Source organism: Miniopterus schreibersii (genome assembly GCF_964146895.1).
Source record: "Miniopterus schreibersii genome assembly, chromosome: 19".
Classification (NCBI taxonomy): domain Eukaryota; kingdom Metazoa; phylum Chordata; class Mammalia; order Chiroptera; family Miniopteridae; genus Miniopterus; species Miniopterus schreibersii.
The window spans coordinates 27,383,929-27,402,109 of NC_138119.1; the positions used below are offsets into that span (position 1 = coordinate 27,383,929).

At 39.0% G+C, this 18,181-nt stretch overlaps 1 protein-coding gene across 1 annotated transcript in view; it reads right to left on the reverse strand.

Moving 5' to 3' along the window:
• The window catches only part of SYT14 (synaptotagmin 14), a 113,255-nt gene that overhangs the window by 33,332 nt on the left and 61,742 nt on the right, over positions 1-18,181 (reverse strand). The window contains exon 5 of the mRNA XM_081121590.1: positions 2,356-2,627. Coding sequence (XP_080977716.1) covers positions 2,356-2,627 — 272 coding nt within the window. The remainder of the gene's footprint in view (positions 1-2,355; positions 2,628-18,181) is intronic.

An 18,181-nucleotide genomic window follows, 5' to 3' on the forward strand; every position in this document is an offset into this window, starting at 1 on the left:
ACTGGAACGACACCCTAGGGATGACAGAGCGACAAAAAAGAAGGAACCGGCCCAACTGGCGTGGCTCAGTGGCTGAGCATGGACCTAGGATCCAGGAGATTGAGGTTCAATTCCCAGTCAGGGTACATGCCCGGGTCATGGGCCTGATCCTTAGCAAGAGGGAGAAGGGGGTGCAGCAGGCAGCTGATCAATGACTCTCTATCATTGATGTTTCTCTTTCTCTCTCCCTCTCCCTTCCTCGCTCTGAAATCAATAAAGATATATTTGAAAAAAAAAAAAGAAGAAGAAAAGAACCAGGTCCCTGAGTGACACTGTAGAGCAAAGTCACCTACTTACCCATGAGTGATCTCTGGGTTTTACCTACTGCATTTGACTCCTGGTTATAACAGCTTCATACTAATCCTAACCATTACACTTACTACGTGCTAAGCCCTAGTTTAGGTGGGAGGGATGCAGCAGAGAACCAAAAAGACACAAGTTTTTGACCTTATTAATGTTACATGTCTACCTACCGTGACGCACTTGGTAACACATATGGAAAAAAAGATGACAAATGAAGAACAATCCTTGGGAGAGGGAACAAAGTCTCAGAGAAGAATTGTTTTTATACAATATAATTCAATCAGAGTGAGTGTATTCTTACTCTGCAAAAAAATTTACAGTTTAGAGCAAAATGTTTTAATGCATGCCATTTCATAATGGTAATTAAAGATGATTAATTACGGGGCTTTGAAATTTCAATTAAATATTTTCTAAAATAGTGTCAAGACAGCTATTTTCAAGGCAATAAGGATTTTTGTAAGGTTCTAGATAGTTATTTCTGAATTTCTCCCTAATTTTTTTCTGGGCGTTGCGACAATTCTCATGAATCCAAGGGTTAATAAAGTGGGACCTTACAGATGAAGCCCACATTTGTATTCTGCAAATAGGCAATTAGAAAAGAACCCTTCCTTTCAAGGTGTCTTAAAGGTCTGAACAGTCCTCAGCCAGCAAAAGGTCATCAGCAGGGACCCTCCTGAAGCCTCAGTCCTTCCCCAGCTCAGCAGTGTACGCGGAGAGGCTCTAGGAGAGCTATTCCCTGAATTAAACCACAGGAAAGTGAAGATTTTATATTTGATGAATATCCATTAAACGGATAGTGGTACTAACGTAGGGCTATTAGCATCTAAAAATTTATGTAATGTGCATTTGCTCTACTGTTTGAATGTAGTCAATTCTATGGAAGACACACCACCAAGCAGGACAGAAGGGGCTCGAAAGAGGTGTCAACACAGAGAGCAAGTCAGCGGCTTCTGAAATCTGGGCAAAACTCACGGGCTGTGGTAACTATAGATACTAAATAACAAAGCAGCTAGAGAGACCGGCAGGATGCTGAAGATGTTAACTACAGACAGTAACTGAGTTGATAACTTGTAAGATATGTTCAAGAGAAGAAACAGAAAATATGACAGAGCAATGAGTATTACCCATGGAAGGGGATGGGAAGCCCGAGCAATGATCATTTCATCTCTGGGGGGACAGCTCTGTCACCCATGTGTTCCATTAGAGAAATGCAGAGAAAACCTGTGACACTACAGCTTTACCAAATATTGTCTAGGACAGAAGTTGTAAAAATTTGCAATCTAAAAGAAAGAAAAACTTAAAAGCAAATACTACCTTATGAAACCCTCCAGATTACCTTTATAATTTTCATCTTTATAGAAATATTTTTAAAAATTCTTTTTAGAGCATGGAAAGGCTTCAAACGTGTAATACCCCTACTTTTGGTGTCATTTTCTCATTTTTGCTCCAAAAGAGGAAATAACTTAAAACACAACCACCAATTGGCCACTCTGAATGCGTGATGCCATGAATTCAAATTTCATTAGTAAAGGTGAGCATGACCTATCTCTTCCGTATTCTGTGATATGAAAAAGCAAAAAACGTTATTTTTGCAAAAATATTAATGGGCAGCCTCCCAATACAAAAATATCCAAAATAAAATAATTTTTAAAGAGACACAAACAAATAGAAACCTCACTATGAAAGAAACAGGCAAATAATTCCAGAATGTTTTATCTAAAATGCTTTAAAAATCTATCTTGCGGTTGAAACCTGGGGGAAGTTAATTTTTCAACATTTTGTGCATTGCTCTCATTTTTAGCTACCTGTCTTCCTTGGGGGGTCGGGGGGCTGCAGAGCGGTCGGGACACCCCTGGTCAGTCGCCTGCACAAGCATTAGATCGAGGATAGAAACTGGTAGGATAAGCCACACAGGACAGGATGGCGATAAAACCTTCTTACCAAGAGGAGAAGCACAGGATTATTAGTCTCCAAATAACATTCACTTAAAAACTTCTACGTGCTTTTACTTACTTCAGGGCTCAGGACCGCAGTGCTGTCACTCGGAACATCTTCTTCATATCCTTTATTATGAAAACTTTCTATTTCATGACCTGTGCTTCCTTCACTCGGGCACTTGTTATAGGAGCATCTCGGACTGTTGCTGCAGTGGGAAAATTCACATTTACTGTCCCCAATTTCTGAGGGCGTACATGAGAGATGGGGAGAACCACTGTCATCCTGATACGGTGGTGGCTGCAGTTCATCCAGTGGGGGTGTTCTTCTCATTCTCTGAATGCAGTTTCCTGACAATGATTAAGAATCTGGTCACCGTCTCCGAGTAGCCTCAGCACGCAGTACAGACCACAAGCATTGTACATAACTTTAAAAGAACTGGATTAAAAACGTTGTGGCAGTGTAGCCGGTAGAGTCTCTTCTCCTCTAGTTCAGACGCAGAAATAAACTAATCTGGCTTCCCACTCCTCTCCTGCACAGAAATTTCAGGAAAAATAACACATACTCTCACACGCTAAGAGAGATCCTGTTATACAGCATAAAAATGGGAGTGACAAATATTAGTAAAACAGCTTATTTAGGTTTTTCCCCCCAAAATAATCTTGAAGCATACATCCTTCATCTGCCCCCTCATGACCTGTGGCCTCTCTAGCCACAGTAGGTAAAAATGTTGTCGGTAAATCACAAATAAAAAGTTCATTTATTTTCTTCAGTTACGGAGTTGAACTGAAACCAGCATTCCGCTTACCAGTGTCAGAAACCATTTTTCCACACCTACCCTAGCTGTGATCCCTAAAACGCGGCGCACTGTGGATCAAGGCCGAATCCATCGATCGGCAAAGACCGAGGGCTGCGCTCCCCCCACTCCACCTCCAGTGTCGCCATCGGGGGGCCACTCCCTGCCCCGCGCTAGTCTGGGTCTGTCCCCGCCTAAGGCACGGCTCCACCTTGTCTACAGCAGGCATCGCCACCTCCAGCAGTTAATTTGAAACCACATTTTCTTTCACTCTTAAGTTATCCTTTGAATTTTTACCTCCATGATTTATCTCAATGACTGAGAATCAACACGTCTGTGAACAGGACAGAAGTGAGGGCAGGAGGGGATGTCAGAAAACAGGGTTCAGTTTACAATTTAAGAACAGCCCAGTCTGTGCAGATAAAACCCTGAATGCAGTATCAGACACTAAATTTAAACACTGCTCAGTTTTTCTTTTAAATGGACTATGAATCTCCTTTCTCAAGAGGGACCCTGAAAAAAGATAGTTTGTATTACAATTCTTATAATGGAGTTCACTCAAATGTTCAATAGGTCTTCTGTTCTTCTCAGGCAGGAAAACTTCACATAAGAACTGGAAAACTCATTTTAAAATTATTACAATGCCTAGTTCAAATGAAAAATATTAATTTGTATGGACTTAGCACAAATTTACACATTTGCTCAGAAGCGCTAACTTTGGAAAAAGAAAACTGAATGCCTTACCTAGTGAGTATAACATCCTAACTTTAGTTTATTAAACATGAGCAGAAAGTAGCAAAGTTACCGAATTAATATAGTTGAAGCTAAATTTGAGAAGAGAGGATAGGTTAAATAGATACACTGCCAGCAGTTGCCAACAAAACACAATATCCCGGATTTCAAAGTGGGGCTTCAAGAAAAGCTCGTTTTCCTGACAAAAGCGAGCAGACTCCACTGACAGCCCCAGTGCCCAAGGGCCTTGCCCTCCCTCCCCGGGAGGTGTAGTGGCCAGCTGGTAACCCCCTGCGCCCAGGGGCCTTCCCCTCCCTCCCCGGGAGGTGCAGTGGCCAGCTGGTAACCCCCAGTGCCCAAGGGCCTTCCCCTCCCTCCCCGGGAGGTGCAGTGGCCAGCTGGTAACCCCCAGTGCCCAAGGGCCTTCCCCTCCCTCCCCGGGAGGTGCAGTGGCCAGCTGGTAACCCCCTGTGCCCAGGGGCCTTCCCTTGCCTTCCTTTTCCTCCCTGGGAGGTGCAGTGGCCAGCTGGTAACCCCCTGTGTCCAGGGGCCTTCCCCTCCCTCCCCGGGAGGTGCAGTGGCCAGCTGGTAAACCCCTGTGCCCAAGGGCCTTCCCTTGCCTTCCCCTCCCTCCCTGGGAGGTGCAGTGGCCAGCTGGTAACCCCCTGTGCCCAGGGGCCTTCCCCTCCCTCCCCGGGAGGTGCAGTGGCCAGCTGGTAACCCCCTGTGCCCAGGGGCCTTCCCCTCCCTCCCCGGGAGGTGCAGTGCCAGCTTGTAGCAGGAGAGAGCAAGCTAAGACTGGAGAAGCAGAAAAACAGGAAGAGCCTGGGTATGCGAAACATCGCTAAGCATCCATCTCCAATTATCTTGATGCCTGAGACAAATAAATCCTTGTTCGTTTTTTTTTTTAAAGTAACAAAAAACAACAGTAGGATTTTATGTGGTTTCCGAATATACTCTGGGATAGTTTTTAAATCATTAAACCATGATCCTCCCCTTATTTAAAAAGGTATATTTAATCAGCCATTGAACTCTAAGTTAAACAGTTACTGCAACATGAAGTCAATTAAAACTTTCCTAATGCGGTGGTTCTAGGAGTCAGCAAACCATCTTTTCATTTATCTTCTTTTTTTTTAAGAGAGGTGATCTTGCCCAGAAGTCTCCCGGCATATGACCCACAGATTTCACTGGACAGAACCGGGTCGCATGTCTAGCTCTCAACCCACCTCCAGAGGGGAGAGCGGTATCACCGTAATTGGCTTGTGTTAACCAGAAGCCATTAAATTAAAGCTGTGATGCGGTCAGTTTCGCTGTTCATATATATTTGGAAAAGAGCAGATGTCACTGACCGAGAAAAAGAGACGACTCAAATAAATACCAACCATCATAAAAAACTACTATGAACAATTAAACGCCAACAAATTGGACAACCTAGAAGAAATGGATAAATTCCTAGAAACACATCATCTACCAAGGCTGAATCAGAAAAAAAGAGAAAATCTAAACAGACCAACTACTAGTAAGGAGATTGACTCAGGAATCAACAAACCAAAGTCCAGGACCAGACGGCTTCACTGGTAAATTCTACCAAACACTCAGAGAAATTTAATAACAATCCTTCTCAAACTCTCACAGAAAACCGAAGAGAAGGGAGCACTTCCAAACTCATTTTACTAGGTCGGTATTATCCTGATACCAGAGCCAGACAAAAACATTACAAGAAAAGAATTACAGGCCAATATCCCTGTAAATATAGATGCAAAAACCTTCAAGAAAATACTAGCAGACTGAATTCAACGATACATTAAAAAAATTATACACCATAATAAAGTGGGATTTATTCCAAGTATACAAAGAGGGTTCAACATCCACAAATCAACCGGCGTGCGTGATGCATCACATCAACAAGTTGAAGGGTAAAAACCATACGATCATCTCAAGAGATGCAAAGAAGCATTTGGCAGAATTCATCATCCAGTTATGGTAACAACTCTAAAAAAAACTGGGTATAGAGGGAACGTACGTCAGGGCATATATGACAAGCCCATAGCTAATACCATACTCAATGGTAAAAAGCCGAAAGCTTTTCCTCAAAGATGGGGAACAACGCAAGGAAACAGACTCTCACCACTTCTATTCATCGTACAACTGGTGGTCACAGCCTCAACATTTAGGCAAGAAACGAAATAAAAGGCATCCGAATTGGAAAGGAAGAAGCAAATTCATCTCCATTTGCAGATAACATGATATTATATATAGAAAACCCGAAAGACTACACACACACACACACACACACAGAGAAAAGAGAGAGATAAATCCTGCACGATGCCGCTTATATGTGGAAGCTAAAAACAGTAACTGGAGTCGTATACACAGAGAGCAGGTGGGCCGCTGCCAGAGGTGGTGGTGGGGGGACAGGGGAAATGGGTAAAGCTGGTCAAAAGGTACAAACTTTCAGTTATAAGATCAATAAGTCCTGGGTGTGTAATGTTTAGCACGGTGACTACAGTTTACAACGCTGTATTGTGTATTTGAAAGCTGCTAAGAGTAGATCTTTAAAGTTCTTATCAAAAGAAAAATAGCAGGATTACTCGAGGCACCTGCGGTTAATTAAACTTGCCGTGGTAACCCCTTTGTAACACATACACGTATCAAATCATTATGCTGTATACTTTGGACTAATGCAATGATGTATGTCAATGGTATCTCAGTAAGACTGGAAAAAGACAGTAAAGAATGACTCAGCCCTTCCTTTCCAAAAGCCTATACACTAGTTGGGAGTATAAGAACACACACACGTGAAACAGAAGCAAAGCCGTGGAGATGTTAAGTAGGCCCCATGGTAGCCTCCCTACTGTTTCTGGATTTGAGAGAAACGATTTTAAAGCTGTGAACTGGAATATGCACGTCATCTTAGAATATACAAATTACATATTCTATACTGGAAAATGAAAATTATGTAATTTTAAATTCTTATAAAAATCCTCAAAGCTTTGAAAACAATACCTCCCTTTATTCTTTATTTTAACATTTTACTTTTCAAGTGAAAAACACCCAAATGTATGTGGAATAGGAATTTCATTAAAAAGTTATGAGGATTTCTCCTTTTTTAAAACTTTTGCAATAATGTCTTTTTTATCTATTTAGACAACCACTTCATATTGTCTACACAGTACAATAACTAAGAGTTGGCTTAAATTCACTTGATACTGGAAAACTTTAAAGACAACTGTTATGCAACGTAACACAATTTAGATTATAGTTGTTGTATCACGCTGTTAAGAATAAATTTCTAGTGGGACAAACACCAAAATGATGCTGCCCTATATTATCTTACCTCTTGCTTCATACTTGATTTCATACACTATTTTGTGGAAATAACATACCCATAAAAGGGTCCGTGCACGGATACATTTTAAGCACTTTAATTTATTACCTCCAGGCTGTACAGCACCTACAAAACAAGGCAAAGTATCTTCCAACCCTAGAGAACACGACCTGTGGTTCTTAACTGCAGCTCTAGAAGGTGACTATTCGGCACCTGCAGAATTCACTTTTCAAGGGCTTGTGGAAATCATAAAACAAAAACTTTAAAAATCTGTAGAAATGTAGATAAAATAACTAGAAGTTAAAATATACTGTTAAATAACCCATGGATCACAGAAGAAATGACGAAAGTAGAAAAAATGAAATAATAAAGAAAAGTCAAATAGAAAACACGCTTTTGATCGAGAGCATCGGCAAAGCAAAATAAAGTTCTCTGAGAACACTAATAAAGTTGGTAAATTACTGGAAGAGACTAAACAGGAAGAAAAAGAGAAGTGGCGTAAATTCCTAATACCTACAATAAAAACAAGGACATCGTTGCAAACAAGGTGTCACAGCTCACATAGGAAAGAGGCGGCCCCAGGCACACAGGGGGCCCAGGCTGGGTGAGACGGGGACGGGGCCCAGGCTGGGTGAGACGGGGACAGGGCCCAGGCTGGGTGAGACCGTGACAGGGCCCAGGCTGGGAGCCAGGGCCTCAGCAGGATACGACGGTTCCCAGGGAGCAGGCAGCCTCGTCCGGGGCCACCAAGCTCCAGCATCCTGAGGAGTGTCTGCGTGGAGCAAAGGGGAGCAGCCCTGCGAGTGGAGTCACTGCCCAAGAAGGATCAGGACCATGAAAGGGAGACAGGTGGCCTGACACGGGAAACCCGAGCTAAGTGGGATGGGAGGGTGCCCGTGTGGGCCGGCAGCCTGGGATGCGGTGTGAGCGCCCAAGTGGCATGGGGGCGACTGTGTGAGGAGGGGGAGTCCTGAGCATGGTGTCAGACCCCACACAGGAGTCAGAGCTCGGGGGGAGTGATGAGAACACCCCATGCCGGGCAAGCTGGCCGGGGTGTCACGTCACTCTCAGGGTCCCGAGGGCATGCACAAGAGGGAAAGCCTGCATGGGCTATCAGGCCCAGATGGGGTGGGGGGACATGCATACAGAGAGGGAATTAATCCAACACCAAGTATATGAAGGGTAACCAAGGCCAGGCCTCTGGCCTTCAATACTGGAGAAGGGAGCTGCGAATATGGAAAGGGAGGAAAGTAGGACAAACTGCGGTGCTGAATTAGAGTGGGAGATACCACTGTGAACTGTTTAAAATAATAGGTAGAAGCAAATATAGTGCAACTATTCACGTGATTTGTATGTGCACACGCACACACACGCACATTTCAGAGCGTCCCAGCTCTGCCCCTTTGCCACCTCCACAGCAGTGAACACCTAGGGCCCAGCTCCGGGCTGCGAAATCTAGTCTTCACCGAAGGGACCCAGAGCTCCACAAAGAAACAGCGGATTCCAGGGCTGGGAGAGGGAAAGCGCGAGAAAAACGTGGGAAAGCTCATTGTTTAGAGTAAGGACACTCAATGAGTGATGGGGCATGTTCAAAGGACAGAGGAGCCAGCTGGAAGGGTCAGCACGGCCCAAATCCCACTAACAATCTGAGCTTCGAAGTCAAGAATTTTAGTAACTGTTCACAACACACTGAGGAAAAGAGGAAAACCAAGAGTCCATCTAGACACAAATTTAATATATGAAAAAATTGAAAGAATTTTAAGGAACAGGTATGGACACAGTTACAAAGCACCTTCTGACAAAGTACTTACTAATTACCAAGAATAACTTTACAATGAGAAGCCCAGTAGATACACCTCCCCAACAAAGTGATCAAAGTGAACGTTATGAGTAATGGGACAGATCAAAATTGTGAATCACCTGGCCAGGCGTGGCTCAGCGGTTGAATGTCGACCTAGGATCCGGGAGATCGGGGTTCGATTCCCAGTCAGGGCACATGCCCGGATTGCAGGTTCCATCCCCAGTGGGGGGGGTGCAGGAGGCAGCAGATCAATGACTCTCTCATCATTGATGTTATTATCTCTCTCTCTCCCTCTCTCTGAAATTAATAAAGATATATTTTTTTTAAAAATTGTGCATCACCTGCTAAGACGCAGTGAGAGGAATACAGATCCACTCTGTGATATTCCAGCTCAGGATGTATAACCTGAGTCTAATCATAAAAATATCAAACAAACTCAGATATTCTAAAAAGAGAAATGGCCTGTAATCTTCAAAAACCAACGACTGAGGAACTGTTCTAGATGGAGGAGACTAAGGAGACATGACAACTAAATGCAAACCATGATTTTTAACAAGATCCTTTTGCTATAATGGATATTATTTGAAGAGCTACTGAGCATGAATGGGTTCTGAGGATTAGATATAATAACATATCTAATTAATAACTTAATTTTGATGGTTGTATTGTGGGCATTTAGGAGAATATTCGTGTTTGTAGAAAATAAACACTAAAGTACTTGGGGTGATGAAGCAGATCAGTGGGCCACTTACTGTCAAATGGCTCAAGGGGGTAAAAAGGACTCTAATATTTTTCCAGCTTTTGTTAATTTTGTGAATTTTTAAAAAAATCTCCATAAAAAGACACCTTCATACTTTCTGCAAATAATTTTGAAAATCAGATGATACAAACTCCTAGAGAAACACAACCTATCAAAACAAACTCAAGAAGAAACAGGAAGATTATATATTATTATATCTCTTACAGAAACTGAATGCATATTTTTAAAACCTTCCTAACAAAGAAAATTCCAGGCCCAGATGGCTTCACTGGTGAATTTACCATTTAAGGAAGAAAAAACACCAATCTTACATAAAATATTTCAGATAATACAAAAAAGAGAAAATATTCTGAAATTATTTTAACCTTAACACTAGCATAATAACCTTGACACCAGGGCTTGATAAAATATCTTATAAAAAATAAGCCAATCCACCTTGTAAACAAAGATATAAAAATTCTATACAAATTACCAAATTAAACCCAGAGTCATATAATCAGGGTACCACATCACAACCAATTTGGGTTTATATTAGGAGGATAAAGTTATTCTATAAATACAAGGTGGATTTAACATTATATAACTGATCTATCTAATTCATTGCATTGAAAGAATAAAGGTAAAAAAGTAATATGATAATCATAATGGATTAAAAAAGCATTTGATAAAAGTCATTATCCATTCATGATAAAATCTCTGCACAAACTGGGAATAGAAGGAAACTTCCTTGATCTCATAAAGGGTATCTTTGAAAGTCCTACAGCAAACATCATATTTAATGGTGATATAAGCGTTGAAAGTTTTACCTCTGAGATAGGAAATAAGACAAGAATGCCTGTTACCAACACTTCTATTTAACAGTGTACTGGAGGTGCTAGCCAGTGCAATAAGGTGAGAAAAAGAAAATGTAAAAGAACCAGAGAGAGATAAAACCCTTAACTCTCAGATGACAACTGTGATATAGAAATGCCAAAATAATTTTAGAGATAAATTAGAGTTAGAAGCAATTGAGCAAGGTCACTGGATATGAGATCAATATTTTAAAAAATTCAATTTCTACACACATGGAATGAGCAATTAGAAAGTAAAATTTAAAAACAATCCCACATATCATGGTATCAAATAACATCAAAGACCTAATAACAGATCTAAGATATCACCTTGCTATTCTTTTTCCAGTTCTTGGGTTTACAATTAGAACATATACCCTTAGCAACTGGCAGAGCCACACTGGCTTTCTAAGCAGTGGCTATTTGGTATAAAAGGGGACAGCTGGAAGGCACTGGAGCTTCCTTTCTCCAGCAACAAGACACCCCAAGGGAAAAGCAGAGACTCGTCTACCACCATAGACTTGAACACTGCAGGTCCGGTGAATCTCTTCACTAGTTTGGCCACTGCAAAAATTGACAAGCTTGACAAATGATGGCAGGTTATGATAAAGTTAATTAGAAGATGACTGCGACTGGAGATGTCATTCCAGATGGAGTCTTCTCATTGAGCAAATTAAGACAGCCTTGGTATTTGATAGGTTGCTCTGATTTAGCCAATGCTTTTTCCTTCAGAACGATCCAGAGAGAGCAAGAGTAACAGGTTGTTTCCATGGGGCCAGGAGAGCCATTCTCCCACTGCCCTGCTACAGGGAAACAAGAAAATATTCTCGTTCTGTGCCACGATCGGCTCTGCAGAGACCCCGGCCACCTCAACTTTCCAGACTCGTCTCCTTACTCCTGCTGCGTATGCCAGCAAGCTAACAGACCCGAAGAGCTGAGAGACGAAGTGCCTTGGTAAAATACACACGTGTGACAGAACTGAGAACCAAATCTTATGAAAACACAGGGGCTTGCCTCCTCAATAAAGTTCCTGAAGATCCAGGGGTGTAGGGGAAGATTCCTCCCAAAAGTCAAAGAGAGTTTACTACCCCTTGTCTGCCTCCCACTAAGAAGGAAACGAAAGTCTGGTTGGCCTTTTTATACTTTGAAGGCGGCACATGCCATCTTTAAGTGTACAGCTCAGGTCCATTTACAAGGTAAAATAAAAAGCTATTAGATTTGTGTAGCACTCAGAGTAAGTTTTAATTTTTAATCTTCTGAGGAAACTCCATTTTGAGGAAGACAGTTGTTTCTTGTAATTTTTTTCCCGGTGTTCTAATTATTTATCAGAAAAGCAAGTCCTATAGCAGTTACTTCTTCATGGGTTGAAGTAGAAATTCCAAGTCTTCTAATTTTAAACAAAATTGAAATAAGCTTGATAGATCACATATTCTTAATGGGGTAATGTTACTTCCCAAGGGGGCTAAAATAACCTCTGGAGTAAGGGACAAAAATTACATGTATTATAAGTTTTGTGACCAATCAAAACCTAACCCTGACTGATAAAAACTTAATTACTTAGTAATTTTCTGTTATGTAGAAGTTAAACTCAAATTAAATCAATTTAGGTAACGTAAATTAACATTGTCTCTGTAGGGAGACAATAATGGGAAAAGGTTGAGAAACACTGATCTACTTAGTTTGACAAGTCATTCGATTGAGCTTAGAAAAAAAATCAGTGATTAAAAAAACTGTTATAATCCTACAGCTTTAAGCATTCATACATGTGCCACATACTACACAAAGAGAGTCAGTGGAACTTTTTCCTCATGTTCTATTCAACTACTTGATAATTCCAGTGCAGACACTAAAGGAACATTTTCACATCTTTCTGCTCTTCACTGTATAGTCTAGACCAGGGAATTTCAAGCTCTTGAACCAAGATCCACACAATAATAAATATATTTTACAAATATATGCTTTAAATCACAGGAACTAAGTAATGCTTATCCTTACTATGTGCAAAAATTATGTTTTATGGTCAATTAATTTCACTTTTAAAAAATATATTTTTATTTTATTTTTTTAAATATATCTTTATTGATTTCAGAGAGAGGAAAAGAGAGGGAGAGAGAGACAGAAACATCAATGATGAGAGAGTCATTGATCGAGCCCACGACCTGGGCATGTGCCCTGACTGGGAATCGAACCCCGATCACCTGGATCCTAGGTTGACGCTCAACCGCTGAGCCACTCCCGGCCGGGCCAATTAATTTCATTTAAAAAAAATGTTTATCAAGATTCACTGAATTGATTTCATGACCTACATGCAATTTGAAAACCACTGTGCCAGCTTTGCCAGACTGCTCATGGTTCCCTGAAATGATGTATATTACCATGCCTTACTGATACTGGACAGGGCTCAATACATTGCTCTTTGTTTCCAATGACAACCTAGGGAAGTCCTTTGTTTCCAAGATCCAAGACTCCATTTCAATCATAAAACCTTTCCTGTTCTGCTTAACAATTCCACCCTTTGTGCCAACGTTCTGTATGTAGTTCCCATAGTACTCAGCACTACATGGCTCAGCGGCTGAGCATTGACCTAGGATCCAGGAGATCGAGGTTCAATTCCAGGTCAGGGCACATGCCTGGGTTGTGGGCTCCATCCCCAGTTTATTCTTGTATTATTATTTACTAATTATTGTATTATTTCCCATATAAACAACTGTAAACTTACTTTTGCCCCACCCTGTATATACAGACAGAAAAATAGATTAGTAGTTGCCTTGGCTGGGGAGTGGTACTGAAGAGTGGCTGCTAATGGGAACAAGATTTATTTTTAAGGTGATGAGAATGTTCTAAAATTAAATTATGGTGATTCTGCACAACTCTGTAAATATACTAAAAACCACTGAATTGTACATGAGTGATTTTAATGGTATGTGACTTACATCTCAATAAAGCTCTTAAAAATATATATATATATTTATCCTCAGAGTTGTTCTGCAACTCTGAGTAAAGGAACTGACTCTTAATATACCCGAAGTCTACAATGTAAGGTCTCAATAGGTAAATAAATATTTTATGATTACCAAAAATATGCTAGTTGTAGGAAACATAAAATAAGTAAGATGCAGATCTACTATCAAAATGCTTAAAGTTATTTGCTGAAGGGATGAACCTATGGGAAAGAAAATTACACAAAACATAACACTTTACAATATTTAAAAATAAGTATGTCATGTAGGTACTGCTATCCACAAATTAAGTCCCAGGTCAACATCAAAGATATACTATTGGTGTCATAAAATCTATGCAATAGAAACATTATGAAGAATTAGAAAAAATGTATTGCTTTCTGGGGGGCCTTTCTTTGGATAGAAAAGAATTTATAAAATTTGGAACCAAGTCACCTGTAAATATTCTGACAGAAGTTTCTGGAAGAGTGTAGCATAGTTCCTCCGACATTATTAATAAACAATGTGAATGACAGGGCAGGGGTTGTAAAAAGATGCCTATGTTTGTATCAACACCTTATGTTTATACACTAACTTATGGTCTATACAATACTTAACTATATAAGAATGTAGGGTTTGATATTACACAGCCTGGGTCTTACTCCACTTCTGCCATTTACTAGATGTGTCACTACTGGCAGTTTGTTTACTTCTCTGATACCTTTATTTCCTCATCTGTAAATCAGCAGTTGTAAAAGCAGCAATTTCATTAGGATTTTTTAGGATTACCTGAGTTAATGTTTTAATACAATAACCCTATTAGGGTTAATACAATAGGGTTAATACAATAACCCTATTAGGTAGACAAGACTTAGAATAAGTGAATTAGACCCAGATATTTTTCATTCTTTATTTAGTGTTCTTGAGCAAAGCAACAGAACTTCTAAATTTGTTTGTAGATTAGTTTTGCAGGAATTCTACCCTGCTAAACTGTACAGATTATGTTGTCCTGCTCCACCTTTACAAGAGGCCATAACAAAAAGTAATCAAACAAGGATTTTTCAAAACGCAAGATACAGGATTACTGCCCACAGCAGAGTCACTCAGCAATGTACTCCATGCCAGCTATATTGGCATGAGTCTTAATTTACAACTTTTACTTTGGTTCTATCTAGTAGTCAATATTAATCATGACCCTAAATTGTTATTAAAGATTTAATTCAGCTAAATATAAAATACAAATCAGAAAAATTTCTATTAAAATATTAAAGAGTTCTCATGCTTAAGGAATAGATTCCCAGTTATCATTGAGGGATATAGATAACCAGGGATTTACAATATTCAAATTACATCAGAGATGCAACAAATCTAATAAAATAGAGCTGCTTTTATTTCAAAGTGCAAAATTTAAATATATTGTACGTTCTCAAGTCTACAAGATTTTACATGCTCCTAGAATTTCATGCTCCTGTCAGTCATCATATCTCATCAGTAAATACAAGTAAAAAATTAACAGTAATATTAAATCATATCTGCCACATTTTCCACTGTGTTTTATTTCACCCTTATAACAGACAACAAATAACTTTTTTTACATGTCTGAGTTATAACTTAAATCAACCAATAATCTAGTTATAAATTTCAGCTTTTATTGCCTTATCTAATGTACCAAATCAGAAAATAAATTTTTGTAAGTGCTATATATGCAATAATATATGACATTATAACACATACCAAAGATTTCATTTTAGAATTAGCTTAGGCCCTCCTGAGTTTATTTATTACATTTTTTTGCTATGAATAATTTGGCAAGAAGTTTTTATATTTGTTTTATGAAATGGAAAAGAACCAATGTTGTCAGAAAGACAAAAGATATAATTCAGTTCTGGCCTATAAAAGACACATAGACTTACATTAGATGATGTTAACAGTGTAGCTTGGCAAGGCGGTGGTTATATACTAATAAAGACAAGAATGAGAACAACTAATTAGCTTTTACTTATGACATAAACTAGAAATGTGATCTCAATTCCTGGGGGATAAAACAATAAGGCGTTTTCACTCCCATTTTGTGTTAAAAGATTTCAGGCATGCTGAGGACCTTTTATTTTTTCATTTTTATAATACCAGCAACCAGACACATCAAAAATAGATGGCTGAAATTGTAGCAATTTAGGATTATGAAGCGGTTAAGTGCTTCACAATGTTGATGTAATATAGCAATTATAGACCTTTGTAATTCGGCGAAAAAGCTTTGTTATTCAGACTGAAACTGTACAATAAGAACACCTCTTTATTTTCACAAGAGAGGGCTCAAATTTTAAAAAACCTCTGCATTAATGTTTGACCACTGTTATCGACTCACCATGGAACTTTATTATTTTGTAACTAAAAATAAAATGAAGCACTTAGGGGGAAAAGGTTGTATAATGTTAGAATTTTGATTAGCAATCACAGCTGCACCAGAATTAGTTTCTATAGCAACAGGAAGAAATAATGTGTTGAATTGCAATGCAATACAAGATTATTCTTTACAGATTGCAATTCAAAAGAAAATCTTTAAAGAATTTTGTCTCAAAAGAGTTATTAATCTTTTATCCATAATAATTCTCTAACAGAAAATACTTAATTATTACAGTCTACTTTCCCTGAATCCTGTTTTAACTCATTCAAGTTTAATATGTTCCCAGAAAGATCGAAAATTTAATATAACTGAACAGTAAGAATTTAGTCTACTGTCTTCTTTGCATTTTAAAATAAAAACGCATGGACTCATTCTTGCACGTTGTAAAGCAGAAAGTACTTTTCCGAAGGACATTAGACTCCACGAGGAAAAGCCTAGAGGTGCTGCGCTGCATCAGCTCTGGAGAGGACTGAGAGCTGCATGGCCAGGCAAGCTCTACACCTCCATCGGGAGGAACGAAGCCCCCCTTTGGCCAGCGTGACTCCCGTGTCTAAACTAGGGCCGAGAAACTACACTGCTCCGAGTGTGCAGAGCGTACACCTCTCTTCCTCTGGTAAAAGATAATCATTAAATTTCAAATGCTGCCGGTACTGTTTCTAACGGTGAAAAATACTGTTTCACTGCACCCTCTCCGGTTCTAGCTATTTTTGGAAACTAATTAAAAACATATGCCTGAACCTTTTATGTATTTTGCCCTTATAATGAGACCTATTACTGTGGCTTACTCTATCCATCTGAGTTCCAAAGTGGCTTTGGAGTCACCATGGATACCAGTGACAAGCATTCTCCCACAACTGCCTTCTGTGTCTCATCAAACACAAAACTGACAAGGCAGGAATCAAGCCATCTAGACACCAGGAATTTCTAATTGTTTCTACTACTATTCATACTTTAAATAAAGAAAGGGTCTGTGTGTGTGTGTGTGAGTGTGTATTTATTTTTAAATTAAACAGGCCAGGGGACTGGAGAGTTATTTTAAAAATCTGAGAAGATATCCAATCACAAGGTAAAAAATGAAGAGGGATTAAAAAAGAAAAGGTAAAGCATTAAAATAAACCAAAATATAACAGTCCATCAGTGAGTCACAGGGTATCCAAATTGAAACTTGAGGCCCAAAATAAACTTGGGTTTCAGATCTGCAGTAATGAAAACTTCTAATTCTATTAAAGACAATATCTCATAGCAACACGCATATCTACATAGTCCATAATAAAAATTTTCAGAAGAATTCATTTATGAGAACATATGGAATGTCCAAGGCTAACTGCTGGCTTGTAACAAAAACACTGCAAAATGGAATAGCAATTTTTTTATTATCAGGCAAAATTACCAGTAAAAATTATTTGAACTATGTCAGAAATCACCTCATTCTATCTTTACTTTTTTTTCTTACTGTAGCAATTTTTCTTAATAAACTAAAACCTTTTACTAAAACACCTTTTTTAAAAATCAGAAATTGAATATCAAATTTGACCTCTAACAAGAAATATTTTCAGCATCTCCTTTTGTGACTTACTTTTCAAAAATAGTATAAATATGTAAGTGGTGCTGAGGTGACTTCCTATCAGAGATACATAATTTTACTTTTTAAGATAAATATACATACAAATCATAAGTTTCAGTCTCTTCACGTGACATAACAATTCACAAAAATTATATTAAATGTGGACAGGTATGCCCCTTTAATGAATGTTTAATTATTCTAAGTTTTGTAACTAAGAAACATCAACCTAGTAATACAGATTATTCCTCCTACAAGAACTTGTGAGCTGAAGATCATATAGGCTGGGCAAACACAAATATTTTTATTACTTAAAATGCAAAAACTGATTTACTAAGGGGAAGTTCTCGAATTTATAAGCAGCACATACAATGTACAAAAATTCAGTTTGATACAGTAAATTCTACAAAGAGGTTCCAAGTTAAACCTCATAATGCCTCAATCCCTTCATCTGTAGAGGGGGAAAGCATTTTTTGTAGTTATTGAAAGATTATGAAAAATTTCTAAATACAAAACATAAAAACAGTAAAAGGAAATGGGAATCCTCTGTTTAAATCAAAATTAGCTGAGAGAAATATAACACATCTCTGAAAGGCTTATCAGGACTCACAGAACACGTTTAATATCTGTTTCCCTGATCACCAAGGGCTATAGCAAAAGTCCGTGGAAGAAGTTATATTCAAACTATCATTGCTGAATTGAATTGAACAGCAGAGAAAATGTATCCACCTAAACCGGCTTCTCTCACGAGTG